Raw genomic sequence first — 21307 nt, 5'->3', positions numbered from 1 at the left:
TCTCTCTCTCACTTTTCAATTCATAAATTGGATTTCAATGTATCTAATTTGAACTGACTGAATTCAAATGTAATTGACCCCAGCCCTGCAATATGGGACAACTCTTGCCTCACCCTCCTCCTCCATAAATGGCAGGCAGGTTTGGGGGGAGGATGGGTGAGTGCGAGACAGCGGGAGGAGAGTTCCCCTGGAACGAGCCATAACTTATTTATTTTACTGAACAACACAGAAATAGAATCCCAAATCCATCCGTGACTTCCTCTGTTCCTGTTTCATTCTGTCTTTCATTCCCTTTCCCTGTGTGTGTGTTATTTATTTATTTCTCTCTCTCTCTCTGTCCTCCACCTCTCTCTCTCTCTCTCTCTCTCTCTCTCCCTCTCTCAGTCTGTGTATTTCTCCCTCTGCTCTTTATTTACCTCTCTCTCCTGCTCTCTGCAGTGGCTCAGGTAGCGGTAACAGAAGTGTCAGTTGTCATTATTGGTCTAATTCAGTAATCCGTCATCGAGGCTCACTGTATGCAGCGTATTATACGCCGGCACAGCAGGTGTACTACGCACTGAGGTGGAGATTCCATTTGACACGCACAGAGGCGAGGGCCGACGGGGGCCAGGCTGGCGGGCATGCTGTGTGTGTGTGTGTGTGTGTGTGTGTGTGTGTGTGTGTGTGTGTGTGTGTGTGTGTGTGTGTGTGTGTGTGTGTGTGTGTGTGTGTGTGTGTGTGTGTGTGTGTGTGTGTGTGTGTGTGTGTGTGAGTAGTAAAGGTCTTTTGATTTCACTGTAAACAGAGTTCTGAGAGGTCTCAGTACAGAGAGGAGCCACAGTCACACAGGAGTTCAGAGAGACAGGGTTAACACACTCAGTTACACAAACACACACAGTTACACAAACACATACAGTTACACAAACACACACACAGTTACACTAATACGCACACACAGTTACACAAACACACACAGTTACACCAATACTCACACAGTTACACAAACACACACAGTTACACAAACACACACAGTTACACAAACACACACAGTTACACAACCACACTCAGTTACACAAACACACTCAGTTACACCAATACTCACACAGTTACACCAATACTCACACAGTTACACAAACACACTCAGTTACACAAACACACTCAGTTACACCAATACTCACACAGTTACACAAACACACTCAGTTACACAAACACACACAGTTACACAAACACACTCAGTTACACCAATACTCACACAGTTACACCAATACTCACACAGTTACACAAACACACTCAGTTACACAAACACACTCAGTTACACCAATACTCACACAGTTACACAAACATACTCTGTTACACAAACACACTTAGTTACACCAACACACACAGTTACACCAATACACACAGTTACACCAACACACTCACACAGTTACACAAACACACTCAGTTACACCACACCCACAGCCAGACACAAAGCCAGTGGGTCAATGAATAGTCAGTAGTGCACTGACAGAAGGAAAGGTTATCATACCTATAGCTATCAAAATGACTTCTGAGAGAAGGAAAGGCTATCATTCGTATAGCTATCAAAATGATTTCTGAGAGAAGGAAAGGCTATCATTCGTATAGCTATCAAAATGATTTCTGAGAGAAGGAAAGGCTATCATTCGTATAGCTATCAAAATGATTTCTGAGAGAAGGAAAGGCTATCATTCGTATAGCTATCAAAATGATTTCTGAGAGAAGGAAAGGCTATCATTCGTATAGCTATCAAAATGATTTCTGAGAGAAGGAAAGGCTATCATTCGTATAGCTATCAAAATGATTTTATTTTTTATATTTTTTATTTCACCTTCATTTAACCAGGTAGGCTAGTTGAGAACAAGTTCTCATTTACAACTGCAACCTGGCCAAGATAAAGCAAAGCAGTGTGACACAGACAACACAGAGTTACACATGGAGTAAACAATAAACAAGCCAATAACACAATAAACAAGTCAATGACACAGTAGAAAAAAAAGAAAGTCTATATACAGTGTGTGCAAAAGGCATGAGGAGGTAGGCAATAAATAGGCTATAGGAGCGAATAATTACAATTTAGCAGATTAACACTGGAGTGATAAATGAGCATATGATGATGTGCAAGTAGAAATACTGGTGTGCAAAAGAGCAGAAAAGTAAATAAAATAAAAACAGTATGGGGATGAGGTAGGTAGATTGGGTGGGCAATTTACAGATGGACTATGTACAGCTGCAGTGATCGGTTAGCAGCTCAGGTAGCTGATGTTTAAAGTTGGTGAGGGAAATAAAAGTCTCCAACTTCAGCGATTTTTGCAATTCGTTCCAGTCACTGGCAGCAGAGAACTGGAAGGAAAGGCAGCCAAATGAGGTGTTGGCTTTGGGGATGACCAGTGAGATCTACCTGCTGGAACGTGTGCTACGGGTGGGTGTTGTTATCGTGACCAGTGAACTGAGATAAGGCGGAGCTTTACCTAGCATAGACTTATAGATGACCTGGAGCCAGTGGGTGTGGTGACAAATATGTAGTGAGGGCCAGCCGACTAGAGCATACAGGTCGCAGTGGTGGGTGGTATAAGGTGATTTGGTAACAAAACGGATGGCACTGTGATAGACTGCATCCAGTTTGCTGAGTAGAGTAGTGGAAGCTATTTTGTAGATGACATCGCCGAAGTCGAGGATCGGTAGGATAGTCAGTTTTACTAGGGTATGTTTGGCGGCGTGAGTGAAGGAGGCTTGGTTGCGAAATAGATATCCGATTCTAGATTTGATTTTGGATTGGAGATGTTTAATATGAGTCTGGAAGGAGAGTTTACAGTCTAACCAGACACCTAGGTATTTATAGTTGTCCATATATTCTAGGTCGGAACCGTCCAGGGTGGTGATGCTAGCCGGGCAGGCAAGTGCGGGCAGCGAACGGTTGAAAAGCATACATTTGGTTTTACTAGCATTTAAGAGCAGTTGGAGGCCACGGAAGGAGTGTTGTATGGCATTGAAGCTCGTTTGGAGGTTTGTTAGCACAGTGTCCAAGGAAGGGCCAGAAGTATACAGAATGGTGTCGTCTGCGTAGAGGTGGATCAGGGAATCGCCCGTAGCAAGAGCGACATCATTGACATATACAGAGAAGAGAGTTGGCCCGAGAATTGAACCCTGTGGCACTCCCATAGAGACTGCCAGAGGTCTGGACAACATGCCCTCCGATTTGACACATTGAACTCTGTCTGCAAAGTAGTTGGTGAACCAGGCTAGGCAGTCATTAGAAAAACCAAGGCTATTGAGTCTGCCGATAAGAATACGGTGATTGACAGAGTCGAATGCCTTGGCCAGGTCAATGAAGACGGCTGCACAGTACTGTCTTTTATCGATGGGGGTTATGATATCGTTTAGTACCTTGAGCATGGCTGAGGTGCACCCGTGACCGGCTCGGAAACCGGATTGCACAGTGGAGAAGATACGGTGGGATTCGAAATGGTCAGTGATCTGTTTATTAACTTGGCTTTCGAAGACTTAGGCAGGGCAGGATAGGCAGGGCAGGATGGAAATAGGATAGGCAGGGCAAGGCAGGGCAGGACAGGATGGAAATAGGTCTGTAACAGTTTGGGTCTAGTGTCACCCCCTTTGAAGAGGGGGATGACCGCGGCAGGTTTCCAATCTGTAGGGATCTCGGACGATACGAAAGAGAGGTTGAACAGGCTGGTAATAGGGTTTGCAACAATGGCGGCGGATAGTTTTAGAAAGAGAGGGTCCAGATTATCAAGCCCAGCTGATTTGTACGGGTCCAGGTTTTGCAGCTCTTTCAGAACATCTGCTATCTGGATTTGGGTGAAGGAGAAGCTGGGGAGGCTTGGGCGAGTAGCTGCGGGGGATGGGGTGGCATGGCCAGCCGTTGAGAAATGCTTATTGAAATTTTCAATTATCATGGATTTATCGGTGGTGACCGTGAGAGAAGGAAAGGCTATCATACCTATAGCTATCAAAATGACTTCTGATAGAGGTTTCATTTCTCTGCTGATATCGATGAATGAATATGCAATGTAGAAATGATTGATTTGTCTCCCATGATAGGATTATGAATATGATGAATGGTACTAGATTCATTTTGATAGTGATGATCCGGGTATTATACATTGTGATTGTATTCGGAATTTCAGCTCTCCACAACATTGATTGTGTTTACATGTTTTTTTTTACTGTTCACGCTGTTTCATAAATTTATTGACTTAATAAATACACGTTGTCATTTTTACATTACACGCTTTCCATGTTCATCAACGAGCTTGTCCTATTACCATATTTTGAAGTCACACTCACCTCCATTTAGAAAGTGTCCAGGTTGAATCAAGATGACCCTAAAACTACAACTCCCATCTCATAGCACTGCAGTCCTAGTTCCCCCGGGGGTCTCAAATAGAGCAAAATAAGACTGCTTAAATCTTCTTTAGTAAGTGTATTGTGAATTGTGAGTACAGCGTATCTCTCCTTTCGCTCTCTTACTTTTATCAATTTGTATGGGAGCTCCCACCTCTCGGTTCCCCACGGGTATGGTGGGTTTGATCACGTTCTCAACCCCACAAGGCTGCAAATCCAGTAACCACTGTAAGTGTTTTAAACAGTTTAAACTATCATCATGCTTCACGCTGTGTCTAGAACCCCTATACGTGTCTCAGACCACACCCTTTCCCTTCCCGTAGGCTACTTTACTTTGAGGTTGTTTTTGAGGCACATGGTCACGTTCAATGGCATCACGTACAGTCTTAAGTGGATATTCAGCTGGTGAATTTTTCAATAGTTTTTAAATTAAGAAAGTTTTAAAAAACAATTTCCCAAGATTAGTACTTGCGTTTCTTGTAACCTACCAATTATAATGTATCCAATGTTATCTTCCCATGGTCGTTTTTCTAGCCTACTATTTCGATAGAATTCCCGAATTGTACATGTCATTGTAATCCAGGCCAGTAAAATAGAACCAAGAAGAAAACACATTTATGCTTGTAATATTGTCCATAGAATAACCGAATAGCTTAACCGTCACTAGGCAGACAAGGAACGAAAATAAATTAGGGGTTGGCCTATAATAATAATAGTAATAAGAATTATTATTATTACTACTACTACTATTAATAATAATAACAGTAATAATGATAATAATAACAATAATAATAATAATAATGTCAAAAAGGAGAACATTTATTCATAAATGGTGAAAATGCACAGGATTCGTTGACTAATTACTTTTCAGTTGGCTACTTATCAAACATCATGCCTATAAATCAAACACACACAAAAAACCTAAATGTTACCACTATTTTTGTATCCGTTCAATAATTGATATAGCTCACTGAAGTTATGAGCTTGTTGTTTCAACATTCAGACATGTAGATATTTAAATATCCCTTCTTATTCATCTGTAGAGTGCTACTTTCGGTAAACATGAACGATCGAGACAGGAGGCGGGGGGGGGGGGGGGGGGGGTAATGAAGAAGAAAAGCACCTGTCTGCACGGTTCTGGGGGGAGTTCAACCCGCCGTTTCCGTTTTGCAAAAGCTGCGGTAGTGAGACAAGAATAAGAACTAAGAACAAACGGATAGCCCAAACCGGCGGCGGCCAATCCGGATGAAGACAGAAAGAACCAACAACGGTTCATTACCGTCCTACTCTTTTTCTGAAAAAAACAAACACTCTTTATCTCTCTCATACTTTTTTAGATCGAAATCTTTACGAATTTTAATAGGTCTGTTAGAATCTACATCTTGTTTGCATTGCAACAAATCTCAACATTCGTCACACAATGTTTTACTATGAAATAATGGACACGAGAGGGCTATGGATGGGCTGCGATTTAAATGAAGGAGTAATAGCCTAGGATTTAGAAGAAAACGTAGAAAACTATACAGGGAACGAAGAGGCAACTTGAAATAAAGGAGGAGAGGAGTGATACAGCAGGTGAAGAAGAGAGGGGGATGTATGGAGACAGACAGGGAGAGAAAGAGAGAGGACTTGGGCAGAAGGAGGGAGTGTGTTAGACAGAGTTGGGAGGTGGTGGCAGAGAGATTAATGGTCTGTGTTGATGTTTGGGGCAGGGCACTCACTGCTTTGGCCCTCCTTGTAATTCTGTACTTAATCACCATCATTATGACACAGGGAGCGGACGGAGGAGAGAGGGAAGGAGGGAGATAGAGAGAGAAAGAGGAAAGGGGGGAAACCGAGGACAGATAGAGAACAAGGTGATCAAGGAGGTTGATGATGGAGAGGGGACACTCGGAGGAAAAGAGAGAGCAAAGTAGAGGAGAAAGAGAGGAGACAGAGGAAAGATGAAGGAAAAGAGTGGGTACTGGATGTGTGCTTGAAATATTACTATATGCTTGAGTGAGCAGGAGATGGAAGATAAGAAAGAAAAGGAGGGAGAGAGGGGAAGAAAGAGCTATGACAGCAAGATGTAAAATAAAAGATGGGGGTGAGAGAGAGAGAAAAGAGAGAGAGGGGGAGAGAGATGAATGGATAGAAAACAGGATGAGAGAGGGAGCAGCATGAAAGAGTACATGTTGAAGAGTAGGGTGCCGCTCTGCAGATGATGAAACGCTAATTAAAGTAAACGAGCTACCTGAGCCCTTCGACTAACCCCTTGTCACCCTCTGTCAAGAGCAGGAGAGAGTGAATGAACTAGGGAGAGATGGAACGAGGTAGTGGGAAGACGAGACAGAGATTTATGGAAGACAGAAGTTCTTGATGTTCAGTAGTTGTGCCTTTAGGTCCAGGTTTAGTTTCCCATGTTGCCTTTTCATATGAACCATTATGAACTAAGCAACTAAGTTTACCCAATACCTCTTGTTATGGGTATTATTTACATGGCATCGGCAATGTTTATGTGTAATCGGAATAATTTATGTTCTGTATGACCTTGTACCAGTTATGGACAGTTGTCACTGTTCATTTTGGTATCCAAGGAAGTGTATTGAATGGGTGAAAGTGCCACTGTTGAGAGCCGGTGCTCCAGTGTTGCACCGAGGTTGGGGTGAACAACATATCCTCGCATTTTCCAACATGGGCTTGAAAATGTCCACCACTATCCAAAGATGAGCTCTCATGTCAAGTAGAGAACAGTAACAGCAGTTGGCATGACTCCTGGACTTATTTGCCAAGTGACCTTGAATCAATATCAAATAACTTGGGTGATTTGGAAATAAATAGCTACCGTTATCATATAGTGTATGTTTGATGTCATGCTTCTTCCACTGTATGGGTTGGTGTGGTTTAACTACATGTCATTGTAACCACGGTGTTCTTTTTACGGACCAGTCATTTGCAGGGTTCACATGTTTTACCATAGCTAGTTTTTTTGTATGTACATAGCCATGAAAACATGTAAGTGAACCCAGTTATTAAAGATAGTTTGTCATCCTGTCACTATTACAATTGGTCCCTTGGTTGTTACCCCTTCATGATATTTCCTTAGTCCATCAAGCATTTTGTTATCTAACTGGCGAGCTATATATAAATCTACCATTCTTTATTTCTTAATGCTCATATTCATTCAATTAATCCCGCGTCTAATTCGTTTATATATTTATTTAGCCCATCTCGCTATTCCTCTTTCCTTTTTTCTTCTCTCTCTCCAACGATTATCCTGGCGTCTAATTAGAAATCGATGCTGTTGGGGCCGGCGGGTATTTGCGATGTGTTTGTGGACATTGAGAACAATTCCCCCGACAGAGACAGAGAGAGAAAGAGCGAGAAGAAAGGAAGTAAATATGAGGAAAAAACACACACACCTCCTCAATTTACCATACTGACAAGCAACTTCACTCCTTCCAGCTATTCTTCTTTTTAAAAAGCAGTAAAAAGCAAGTAACGGAGAAATGAAAATGATATCATTTTAACCACTGTCGCGAGGGATTTGAGCGGGGAGTGTTTTTAGAATAAATAAACGATGAGGGGTATTTCAAAACGCTTGAAATGAATGAGCATAGCTCAACACTAAAATACAAACAAATGTTACCACCAACTATTTAGAAATAAATGGTATCGGCTGGGACACCAAGGCAGTATGCAGGAAGACCATTAGCCTTCTCAGTTTTAGTCTTTCCGCTTAATGTAAGTAATTATAGCCATAAAAAACTATTTTGGGTTACCGGTATTAGCCTATTTATTTACTTATAATTTCCTTATTATTATATTAATAGCTTACTATTATCATAATTATTATTATCATTATCATTATCGTTATGATTGGTTATTATGCCTGTTTTTAATATTCATATAATTTGCTGAATGTTATTTTTAAATAGATATGTAATGCATTGCTGAATTTTTGTGTCTGTGCCTCTGCGCCTGCCTGCTCAATTCTGATACCGATCCAAAGTCTCTTCCGGTCGGCGCGTCCCGTGGAGAGGAGTCGGCAGAGGCGACGGGTTAGCACGATTACTGCCGGAGCAATCGAACCTAAACGAATTAGGAACCCCAGATGCCGGTCTGGGAGAACATTTTAAAACGAATTGAAAAAGGAATGAGAATGCGCCCTTTTATTAGTTCAGCTCACACCGGTACCGTCTGTGTTCAGCTTTATTTCTCTACCCATAATCACTTTTAGCTGTTTTTGTTGTTGTTGACTCTTACAACGAAATCTCTCTCTCGTGCTTTATTCGGACTTTGTTGAATTCAGTGTCAGGAAATGTCAAATTGGGGAATACATTGCCATCTTTTAGCGAGAAGGAAAAAATAAAAGACGTTTTTTTTCTCGGTGTTGCCTCACATTTCGTCAGCCCCTCTCATGCTTTACTTGGCAAAGGCAATCTGCTGGTGTGTGTGCCTCTGTTCGTTGGTTTGGTATTTGAGTCAGTCAGTGCATGCATGTCTGTCAGTCCATCTCTCCATCTTGCGCGCTCATTAAACGTCCCTCTCTCCCCTTCCCGGCGTGTTTGTGCTCCCACTCCCGCCCTCCTTCCTCCTCGCCTCGCTCTCCCCTTGCCCATGGCTATATGATCGTGAAAAATGTGTTTACAAAACTCGCTCTCTCACAGATCAAACCACACGCGAATCAAAGACTTGGAGAGAGAAAGAGAGAGGAGGGAAGAGAGGGGTGTGTGTAATTTAAAAATTCGGTGTTTTTTTTCCTTGTGCATGTGGATGTCTGCACATGGCTCCTTTGGCAATACAATATCTTTAAGCCCAAAACAACTGTTTGTGTTTCATAGTTAAACATGAGACATAATGTAATATTGATGGCTCCTTGACACACTAACACGGTGATACACGGCCTGCCTCAGTCCAGTTGATCATTAGTATGTATTACACGGCCGTACAATACCGTGCTAACAAGCACCGCACCTGAGATAAGTTGTCATCTGTAGTTGAGCTTTCAGAAGTGTGACACGAATTGGTTTAATTGACAGTTCAAGAAGCATTTGCTGTTGTGTTTTATTTCTCATGTTGCTTTTTCTCAAAGTCCATTTTAGGCCAGTCATTTTTGTGAGGAGGATGATGATGATGGTGTGTGTGTGTGTGTGTGTGTGTGTGTGTGTGTGTGTGTGTGTGTGTGTGTGTGTGTGTGTGTGTGTGTGTGTGGTGCTCGGGTATGTATCAGAATATGGAGGGAGGGAGAGTAGGGGTCTTTAGATTCATCATAACAAAACAGGGGACTGAATATAGAAGTGGGTAATACAATACAGTATTGATGGAACAATGGGGAGAGGAAGAGGAGGAAGAGGAAGAAATAAAGAGAGCGACTTGGCGAGACACAGAAGGGGATGAGAAAGAGAAGAGTGTCAGAGGATAGAGTGAAGGGGTAAAGAGAGGGGGATGAGAGACAGGGAGGGAGGGGCAGACAGACAAGTGGGGGAGTGATTATAGCAGGGTTTATGTATGAGCTATTGATTTAGTCGGTGGTGACTTCTTGAGTGGTTAATTCGGGAAGTGAGAGCGATAGAGAGAGTAACTCACTGACCAGGGAGGAGGAGGGATAAATAGAGAGGGGGGTAGAGAGCAGGGAAGGGAAGGATAAGGAGGAGAGAAGGGTCTGTAACAAGTGCATCTCCTCATGGGGTGAAATCATCGACAACGGCAGCTTTTATCACCATGCATCTAAAGACAGGTGTTGAAAGCAGGGCAGTACAGTGTTGGTCTCCGCAGGATGGAGTTAAAGGAGTCATTTTTCTGCTAACCTTTGACCTCTGAATCCCATAACCTCTGCGTCCAAAATGCGACCATTTTTCATTTGAAGTGCACTACCTTCAATCAGGCACTGCTGAAACTAGTGCACACTATAGGAAAAAGAATGCCATTTTAATCCCCTGATCTGACAAACCACCATGCAGGTTTTAAGTAGGCTACATTCTGGTCAAAGAAGAAAATATTATGTTAAAATGTCTGATTTTTCCATAAAACAGTTGTCTTTCATGAACAAGTTTGATAGCTTTTGGTATCTTTCAAATCTCATGCTCTCACTTTCTCTACAACTTTGCAATTCTGAGCTCTCTCTTGTGCATCTGGTCACACACACACACACACACACACACACACACACACACACACACACACACACACACACACACACACACACACACACACACACACACACACACACACACACACACACACACCTTCTCTGTTTACCTTTAGGATAGGGTGAAGTTGAGCCCATAGGTCACTCATCTGCTCTATAGAAACAACAGATGGTTCTCCCCTTCTCACTGTCTTACCCTGTCTGGAGGAGTCAACATCAACCCTAACCCCAAATCCCTAACCCTACATTTAAACCTAACCCTAAACCTAACCCTTATTGTAACCCTAACCCTAATTGTAACCCAGCGAAATGTCTGCTTTTGTCTGAACTTCTGGTCCCCACAAGGATAGTAAAACAAAACCACAAAACCACACTCACACACCTTGCATCTGGAAGTAGTAATTTGCAGTTAATCAAACTCTGTGAAATTGCCTCATTGTGAAATTGCCTCATCATGAAATATATTTCGTATAAATGTTTGTAGATGTAATCATGTATGTGCGTGTGTCTCTTTGTATGTTTTAGACGTGAATATGCGTGTCTCCGCTTGTGTGAAGTTTAAGGTCCGCTCGTTTCTCTTCCCCTCTCTCTTCCCTCTCGCGCAGGTTTTGATCTCTCAGCCGCGAGATCAAAGGCGTTCTCTGGCTATTAGTCAGCGCGAGCCATTGATCCCTCATCGATCCACGCGAGACACAGCCGCCCCGTGAACACCGTACTAGGCTCCCCAAAGCTCTCCCGCACGTCGGGAGAGAGAGAGAGCAAGCAAGGAGAGAGGGAAAACGCAAAGGGGGGCAATGTGTGTGTGCGTCTGTGTGGATTTTTCACTGGCACCGGTAGAGCCAAGCTCGAGCTTTTTCTTTGCCGCGGGACATGAAACAATGAGGCTCGAGCCGGTTTTAATAAAGCGCGCTTTCCCTCCTTTCAACTCTGGCGCTCGGCGGACGAGCCGGCAGCGGAGAGCGATCGATAATTAATGACGATGAATAATTTAACCCTATCGATTGATACTTTTTCTTCCTCTTTTTTTCTTCGTATTTTCCTCCTTATATCTTAAGGCCGGTATTCTGTAAGGTGGTGATACCATATCACATGCAACCCTCTCCCATCACCATCTCCTTAACTTGAGCAAGTTTTCCAAACATTCGCTTCCTCATCCACATGCCAACCTACTGTATATTTATTAATAATTTAGCTTCATAACTAGACACACTAGTTCGTTTTCTTAATAAAATCGTCATCATTAGTGTTCACATACAAAACGTTACCCCATTTATTTCCCCTGGTTGAGTCAACGTTGATTCCACGTAATTTCAATGAAATTAAGTTGAACCAATGTGAAATAGGGCCTATACTTTGAATTGACGTCTTTTCCCAGTGGGATGGCTGTTTGGTCCATTCACATACAGACATATCTCCAAAAGCCCCATAGTTTTCAAGCACCCAATGCTTATAGGCCTAAATTGTATGGTCTTTGTTGTTGTTGATGAAATTACATGTTGTTTCTGAAGTGGTTTAGCAGTTTTGGGATTATAGTCATTTTTACAGGCTCATTTCAAGTTCTCCATAATTTTCTCTTCTTGACCTGTTCCTCTTTTGACTTTTGTTCATTTATTTTCCTTCCCCATTTCTCCCACCATCATCCTAGTTGTATTGTTGTCTGTTCCATAGACCTCTCCACCTTCCAGTTTAACATTTGGACAGCCAGCAGGTCCTGTCTTCCATCCCCCTGCACTTCTTACCCCTGCCCCTCTGCCTCCCTCCCTCCCTCCTCTCATATCCCCCCTCCTTCTCCTCTTACAAACCCATACCACAGTCCCTCTGTTCTTCCACCCCGAGGCTGACCAGAGTGTCAGAGCTAACCAGAGAGAGGAACAGAGAAAGCGGGAGAGGGGGTAGAAGGATAGGGAGAGGGTGTTCAGTTGGGCATTTTCAGGGGCAACCAAAAAAGAAAGATGAGACAGATGTACAGAGTTTGTTTCATCTGTTGGAAACAGAGAGCGAGAGAGGCCAGACTCATATCTCTTCTCTTTTTTTGGAGACCCTACACTTTTTCCATCTTTAGACACCACTGGAGACAAAATGTTGCCAGAATGTCAGTCTGTCCAACGTCCATATCTGGCTGTTACTCTTCGCTCTGCTCCCTCTCTGTCCACATACTCTCCATTACCAGTCTTTCTTCTGTTCCAAGTCCCCACTCAACCCCAAGTCCCCACTTTACCTCTGTTCCAAGTCCCCACTCTACCGCAAGTCCCCACTTTACCCCTTTCCCAAGTCCCCATTCTACCCCAAGTCCCTACTCTACCCAAGTCCCTACTACCCCGTCCCAAGTCCCCACTCTACTGCAACTCCCCACTTTACCCCTGTTCCAAGTCCCTATTCTACCCCAAGTCTCTACTCTACCCAAGTCCCCACTTTACCCCTGTTCCAAGTCCCCACTCTACCCCTGTTCCAAGTCCCCACTCTACCCCCGTCCCAAGTCCCCACTCTACTGCAACTCCCCACTTTACCCCTGTTCCAAGTCCCTATTCTACCCCAAGTCTCTACTCTACCCAAGTCCCCACTTTACCCCTGTTCCAAGTCCCCACTTTACCCCTGTTCCAAGTCCCCACTCTACCCCTGTTCCAAGTCCCCACTCTACCCCTGTTCCAAGTCCCCACTCTACCCCTATTCCAAGTCCCCACTCTACCCCTGTTCCAAGTCCCCACTCTACCCCTGTTCCAAGTCCCCACTCTACCCCTGTTCCAAGTCCCCACTCTACCCCTGTTCCAAGTCCCCACTCATCTGTCAGACCTGATTTAGTGAACTGCAGTTCATTACCATATAGAATCTGATTCTTCATTTCCATTCACAGAAAAGCTCAATAGTGAACTCCAAGGCAGGTGCAGGTGTACTATGGGGTTCCAGGACACATGTTATAGGTGTATTAGTGTAACAGTGAAACAATAGTTGCCAGTGTAAAACTGGGACAATATGTCTCACGCTCTGCCTTTTTTGGTATTGGTGATTAGAGTAATCCATCATCTATACTGTTGTATTGGGTGGCCATCAGTTACTGTGTGAGACTGGTCTTTTCTTTGGTCCATTATAGGCTCGTCCCCAATGCTACGTGCAAACCTCTTTGTGACTATCTTTTAGCCTTTGTTTATGCATTGTGTGTGTGTGTAGTCTGCATCTTTGGTAAACAATGAACATTGTATTTTTCAGCCCTGCGATAAATGTGTGTGTGTGTGTGTGTGTGTGTGTGTGTGTGTATTGATTCAGTTAGTATCCAAGATTTCAACAATGCCTCATTGTGTGTGCTATCACTATCAGTCTCTACCTGTACACTGGTGTTGGTATGTGTGAGTAGAGTATATACCTGTGACTCGGTGTGTCTGTGTGGGTATACACACTCCATTAGTCTATCAGTGCGCCTCTGTATCTGCCAGTGTGCATGAGGAGCAGTATTCCCTGTGCTGCTAGTTATAATGTTTCTGGGGGTGATAGGGGGAACTTGAAAGCCCTGTGCTGCCCAAATCAAAACTAACAAGGAAATGATGGGGGCTCCTTTATCTCCTCTCTGGCCTGGGGGGCTGAGGGGGGTGAGAGAGGGAGATTGGGAGTCGGGGTGGGGGGGTGGGGGCTGGCTTCCTCTTTGATTTGTAAAAAATGCATTACCTCCGAAATCAAACAGAAAATTACTGTGCCGAAGCATTACACACAGAGCAGGAGAGGGAGGGAGAGAGAGAAGACAGTGGACAGGTGGGAAAGGGAAGGGAGGAGTCAACTGTGGAGATAGGCTGGCAGATAGATAGGAGATGGGTGCGTATAGATTTTGAGGAGGTGCATAGGAGGAGAGGTAGACCTTGTCCGGTACTAAAGCACCCATATTGTGTATCCTCTGAGAGTACAGACTGGGGTTTAGGAGTCTATGATAAATGATAGGATGATGTGCTATTGATGGCCCAAAGCTCAAGGGAATAGGGAGAGGCATAGATTGTTGCAAACATAGAATTACATATGGAATCATAGACATATAGGAGCTCTATGGCTGTAAAGATCAAATAAATAGACAAGTTGAAATTCAGTGCAGTGCCTGTCAGGTCTCAAATATGCTTAAATATTGTACATGTAGCCTCTAAAGGTGTTGAAATAATTCCACAACAATCTCTGGAAAATTGTTTTGAATGTACAGCTTCCCAGAATGCATAGTTATCTTAGTAAATAATTGAACAGGGAGTATAGGCTTGTTAGTTACAGGTGAAGATAATTACTTGGCGACAGACAGAATTCGCACTCCAGGAGGGACAGTAAAGGAGGGACAGTAAAGGAGGGACAGTAAAGGAGGAGCAGGTAGAACAAGAAAATGAGGAAGAGAGGAAAAAGAAGAAGGGATATATACACTCAGACGATGGATTCTGATAAAGAAACAGTCTGAAAACACAAAGATGAAGAGAGCGGGAGGAGCCACAGTCCAAAGACTAAAAAGAGCGAGAGGGTGAGAGTGAGTGAGAGGGTGAGGGCGCGAGAGGGTGAGTGTGAGTGAGAGAGCAATGCCTGGAGTTAGTAATAATAATTTATACAAACACACCTCAATAATTCACGTACCATTTCAATGCTGGAGGGAAAATCCACATTTCACAGAGCATAATTAAATAGAGACAGAGAGTGGAAAGAGAGAGAGAGAGAGATGGAAAGATAGATGGAGAGACCAGCATTAAAGATACTTTTGCAGTGGCAGGGTTTCTTTTCCATTTGAGGTTTGTAAAACAACCAAGATGAAATTGTAATATCCAAACTGTATCCAATCTCTTGAACTCGTCTCACTTCACTTCATCCTAACATTGACAGGTGCTCATCCTTAGTATTTCACCATTCACCTCCACAGTTGTCTAATGTGCACAGTAGAATTACAACTCTACTGTGCATATTCACCTCTACTGTGTCATATTCACTCATATTACAGGGTCAGCCATAGTAGTATGGCACCCCTGGAGCAAATGAGAGTTAAGTGCCTTGCTCAAGGCACGTCGTCAGATTTTTCATCTTGTCAACTCGGGTATTTAGAGCCCACTGGTCCAACCACCTGCCGCCCTAATTCACAGTTTCATTTCTATATTCAGAGGTTATCTTCTCAGAAATAAAATGATATGAATGTTCAGACAGAAAGACTGTGCTGATCAACAGTTTGCTGGGCAATAAACATGTCTGGATGTATTTATTCTGTACATTTACCTGTTGTGCATTTCACTAGCCAACCCAATTCCAATTTTTGGGCATTTATTTGGCATATTCGATGCAGATCTTATCTTAGGTATTAGTAATGTGAAAATATGAAAATACTTCAGCTTTATTTGTTTTTACACACCTGGCCTTGGTTCTCATTTTAGTTTCTATTTTTGTAATTTTCTCCTCATTGTATTACAAAATATGAATTATTTTAAATGATTGTAAATTGAATATATCAGTCTTTCATGTAACATCTTTGTCAATATAGCCGTTATAACCACTAAACCACTAACCCTTTTGGAATGAATCACTACTCCCTACTCCCACTTTTTGATCAAAACAGCTTCTATCTATTACCTCATTATCCTGCGCCTCTTCAAGTTTAAAGAGATTCATTTCTCATATTCTTTAAACATACTGTAGGGATGTCCTCCACATTGCATCAGTTACTGCTCTCTGACCCTGCTAGATCGCGCCATCAACACATGATCTACAAAAGCTCTTGATATATACTGAATGTAACGTTGATATGAGGGACTCAAAACCACGGTGTAAAACCATCCCCTGCCCTTTGCCCTGCAGGTCATCTCTCACCTCGGACTTGGTTAACTCATCCCTCTCTCCCACCTTTCTTTTTCTCCCAGGAAATAAAATGTATTTGAATTAAATTAGAATTTTTCCCTCTCTCCCCTTCTCTCCCTCTGTCTCCCCATCTCTCAGGTGTAGTGGAGGCATGGACTGTAACTGCGTCAGTGATCTGTTGCTCACCCCCCCTGTCCCTGCCCTCTGGACTCCAGGTGAGGCAAGCAGGATGGGGGCACTTTTTTGCGGAAGCCGGGGTACGTGGTTTGGGGAGTTGGGGATTTTATTAGGGTTGTGGAGGAACATTTGATAAACTTTTGGGGGAGGGCAGATACCAGTTATACACTAAGGGGAGATGTACAAAGTGCTTGCAATGTTTGGTGTTAGCTGTTATTATCAGCAGGAATAGAATAGACAACAAAAAACCTTGATGCTAATTTACCAAACTGTCTTTATTTACACTTCAACTAAATGCATTATTCCTACCTCTTAACCTTTATGTACCTATTTGTAGTAGGTTTACCTGTATTCCCTTGCATACTTTTCCCCTGTGTTACTGCTTAGTACATCAGGCCTTGATAGCTAGTGTTTTCTAATGGTCAATATGTATACTCCAACAAGTTTGCATTATCAAGATAATTTGTTATTTATGAAGAACCAAAAACTTACCACACACATCAGTGAACAAATAACGTTTCTAATTTGTTAGGAGTCATGTTTCTTTACTTATTCTGCAAGGTCTAATTAGCCAGAATTTTTGTTCAATTGATGAGCTATTTAATTATATTAGAAGTGTACAGCAGCAGGCAGTTAGAATTCAAGTATTATCAAAATGTAAGTAGCATCCATCAACTCTGAAAGAGAGCAGAAATCTAACTGACCAGCCAGTGGGTCCAAGCTAGTGGGCATTAGTAGTACCACAGAGCAACATTGCTGTAGGCATGCTCTGTGATATTAAACACATCATCCCTTAACTGCATCACTCCATCAGTCATCCAGACAGCTAGCCCCTTTGGCCAGCACTCACCATTCACAAACCAATAGGCCTCAATCTCATCCTCCCACTCTCCTGCTCCTCCTCCTCAGGCATCGCCTTCCCAGACTGGGCCTACAAGCCTGAGTCGAGCCCCGGCTCGCGACAGATTCAGCTTTGGCACTTCATCCTGGAGCTACTGCAGAAGGAGGAGTACCAGAGTGTGATTTCCTGGCAGGGGGAATATGGAGAGTTTGTCATCAAGGATCCTGACGAGGTGGCTAAACTGTGGGGCCTCCGGAAATGCAAACCCCACATGAACTACGATAAGCTGAGCAGGGCGCTAAGGTAGGAACTGTGTGTGTGTGTGTGTATGTGTGTGTGTGTGTGTGTGTGTGTGTGTGTGTGTGTGTGTGTGTGGTGTGTGTGTGTGTGTGTGTGTGTGGGGGGGGATTTTATCTGATATTTTTCAGTAAAAGATGCCAGAAGAAGTAGCAGTATTTATTTTTTGTGGATTTAAGTCCTACATGTCTCATTCATCTTCTCCCTCCATGTCAGTAAAAATGGAAAGAAAAATATTATGTTTTTTCCTTAAAAATGTCAATACCCTCGATTTCACCTTATTTTCCAATGTCCAAATGGAAAAGTTCACTCTTAAACCTCCGTATAAAAAAATCAATAAGAATTTAGCAATTAATCCCCCATATAAAATTGCTTGGATTTAGACCTACTGAGAATAAATCAAGTCCTTTTGCCTTCTCAGAAATACTTGGCTAAAAACTCTACGCATTGCTATGTGATTTAAGCTATAGCCCTGCTACCTATTCTGCTATACATCATTCTATTGAATTTCCCCCGCACCCCACCGCTACTCGTTGTTTGCTTATGCAAATGACAATACACACACACACACACACACACACCCTGTTACCGCCCTCCCTGGTTTCCCCTGCCCTCTCGTTAATGGGGGCTGTCGTAGGGGTCTAATTGTTATGAATTGGCTGGGTCCATAATTAGCCTTCTTGATTAGCCTAGCTTAATTGCTCAATTAAGGGCCACGGTACAATTGCCACGCAAAGCAAAAGTGTACAAATTATTGCGAGGGCCCCAAACGTTTGTGGTGGATACATACTGATATACATTGTATTTGGAAAGTATTCAGACCCCTTCACTTTTTCCCCATTATTCGAAAATGTATTTAAAAAAATGTACCTCATCAATCTACACACAATACCCCATCATAATGACAAGGCGAAAACTGTTTTTTTGAAATTGTTGCTAACTTATAAAAAACAGAAATACCTTTTTTACATAAGTACTCAGACCCTTTGCTATGAGAGGAAATTGAGCTCAGGTGCATCCTGTTTCCATTGATCATCCTTGAGATGTTTCTACAACATGATTGGAGTCCACCTGTGGTAAATTCAATTGATTGGACATGATTTGGAAATGCACACACCTGTCTATATAAGGTCCCACAGTCGTCAGAACAAAAATCAAACCATTAGTCCAAAGGAATTGTTCATAAAGCTCCAAGACATGATTGTGTCGTGGCACAGATCTGGAGAAGGGTACCAAAACTTTTTTGCAGCATTGAAGGTCCCCAAGAACAAAGTGGCCTAAATCATTCTTAAATGGAAGAAGTTTGGATCCACCAAGACTCTTCCTAGAGTTGGCCGCCAGGAAAAAAACAAATGTTATCAATTTTAGAATAAGGCTGTAACGCTGTAAGGTAACAAAATATGGAAAAAGTGAAGGGGTCTGAATACTTTCCGAATGCACTGTATACAGGTCTGTATGCCTGTGAAGTTGTTACCTTACTTCTACAGTGTAGCTATACAGGGTTTTAACTTTGTCACTGGCCTATTTTAAATTACTTACATGCTTAAAATAGTAAATTAAAGTCTAAGAATATATCAGGGCAGTCACCAGCTTAATATAATATGTTTTTTCTTTATTTAGTTTTGAGAACACCCCCCACCCCACCTCACCTCTGTACCAACCCTCTCATCTGAACCATATGGCAGTATGTAATATCTGACAGTGTAGGATTCTGACAGGTACTGTAGCCTGTGACACCTCAGTAGGTGGCACAGGAAACAAGCACTGTAGAGTTGGAGTGACTGGCACCTGAGGTTGTTTCCATAGAGACACCACTCACATTGTAGTCCCGCCCTCAAAGAGGCACTTCAGTTGCGAATGATGCCAGACGCACTGACAGCAAGAGTTGATGTATATCTATTATGCATATTTCTGTACATATACATACATGTAATAAATAATATGTATGCACATATACTCTACATGTAATAAATAATATTTATGTACATATACTCTACATGTAATAAATAATATTTATGTACATATACTGTACATGTAATAAATCATATGTCTGTACATATACTGTACATGTAATATATCATATTTAGGTACATATACTGTGCATGTAATAAATCAAATGTATTCATCACATGCTTTGTAAACAACAGGTGTGGATAAACAGTGAAATGCTCACTTACGGGCCCTTCCCAAATATATTTAATATTTACATAATAATTGCTGTATGTCAACGGTGCACAGCAGGTCAGATCAGGCTCAGGAGGGATGTTGTTTATGTGCTTGTTTTTGGTTTTACTCAGGGACCTAATTAGTCCTGCCTAACGAGGTGTGTGGAGACTTTATCAAATCAAAACATGAATTGATCAGTGAGATGCCAGGGAGAAACAAACCCAGCAGGAGTTCAGCCCTGGAGGACCTGTGTTGTTCCCCCTGCTGTTAAGGGAACACATTACTGTTGACCAGGGCTCTCCAACCTTGTTCCTGGAGAGCTACCGTCCTGTAGGTTTTCGCTCCAACACCAGGTGTAACTAACCTGATTTAATTTGACCAACCAGCTTATTATTAGAATCAGGTGTGCTAGATTAGGGTTGGAGGGAAAACCTACAGGATGATAGCATTCCAGGAAGCAGGTTGGAGGGAAAACCTACAGGATGATAGCTCTCCAGGAAGCAGGTTGGAGGGAAAACCTACAGGATGATAGCTCTCCATGAAGCAGGTTGGAGGGAAAACCTACAGGATGATAGCTCTCCAGGAAGCAGATTGGAGGGAAAACCTACAGGACGATTGCTCTTCAGGAAGCAGGTTGAAGGGAAAACCTACAGGATGATAGCTCTCCAGGAAGCAGATTGGAGGGAAAACCTACAGGATGATAGCTCTTCAGGAAGCAGGTTGGAGGGAAAACCTACAGGATGATAGCTCTCCAGGAAGCAGATTGGAGGGAAAACCTACAGGATGATAGCTCTCCAGGAAGCAGATTGGAGGGAAAACCTACAGGATGATAGCTCTCCAGGAAGCAGATTGGAGGGAAAACCTACAGGATGATAGCTCTCCAGGAAGCAGATTGGAGGGAAAACCTACAGGATGATAGCTCTCCAGGAAGCAGATTGGAGGGAAAACCTACAGGATGATAGCTCTCCATGAAGCAGGTTGGAGGGAAAACCTACAGGATGATAGCTCTCCAGGAAGCAGATTGTAGGGAAAACCTACAGGATGATAGCTCTCCAGGAAGCAGATTGGAGGGAAAACCTACAGGATGATAGCTCTCCAGGAAGCAGATTGAAGGGAAAACCTACAGGATGATAGCTCTCCAGGAAGCAGATTGTAGGGAAAACCTACAGGATGATAGCTCTCCAGGAAGCAGATTGGAGGGAAAACCTACAGGATGATAGCTCTCCAGGAAGCAGATTGAAGGGAAAACCTACAGGATGATAGCTCTCCAGGAAGCAGGTTGGAGGGAAAACCTACAGGATGATAGCTCTCCAGGAAGCAGGTTGGAGGGAAAACCTACAGGATGATAGCTCTCCAGGAAGCAGATTGAAGGGAAAACCTACAGGATGATAGCTCTCCAGGAAGCAGATTGGAGGGAAAACCTACAGGATGATAGCTCTCCAGGAAGCAGATTGAAGGGAAAACCTACAGGATGATAGCTCTCCAGGAAGCAGATTGGAGGGAAAACCTACAGGATGATAGCTCTGCTGTGAACCATCGATGAC

General features: G+C 42.9%; 1 protein-coding gene across 2 annotated transcripts in view; it reads left to right on the top strand.

Moving 5' to 3' along the window:
- Positions 1-21307, top strand: part of LOC106605706 (ETS domain-containing transcription factor ERF-like) — a 48377-nt gene that overhangs the window by 18267 nt on the left and 8803 nt on the right. The window contains exons 3-4 of one of the 2 annotated variants that reach the window (XM_045718698.2): positions 16421-16497; positions 17369-17603. In XM_045718698.2, coding sequence (XP_045574654.1) covers positions 16434-16497; positions 17369-17603 — 299 coding nt within the window. In that variant the 5' untranslated portion in view covers positions 16421-16433. Of the gene's footprint in view, positions 1-16420; positions 16540-17368; positions 17604-21307 lie in introns of both variants that reach the window. The other variant, XM_045718696.2, reaches the window with a different exon arrangement.

This window comes from Salmo salar, chromosome 05 (genome assembly GCF_965601325.2).
Source record: "Salmo salar chromosome 05, fSalSal1, whole genome shotgun sequence".
Lineage (NCBI taxonomy): Eukaryota > Metazoa > Chordata > Actinopteri > Salmoniformes > Salmonidae > Salmo > Salmo salar.
This window is presented reverse-complemented; position numbering and strand designations above follow the sequence as displayed.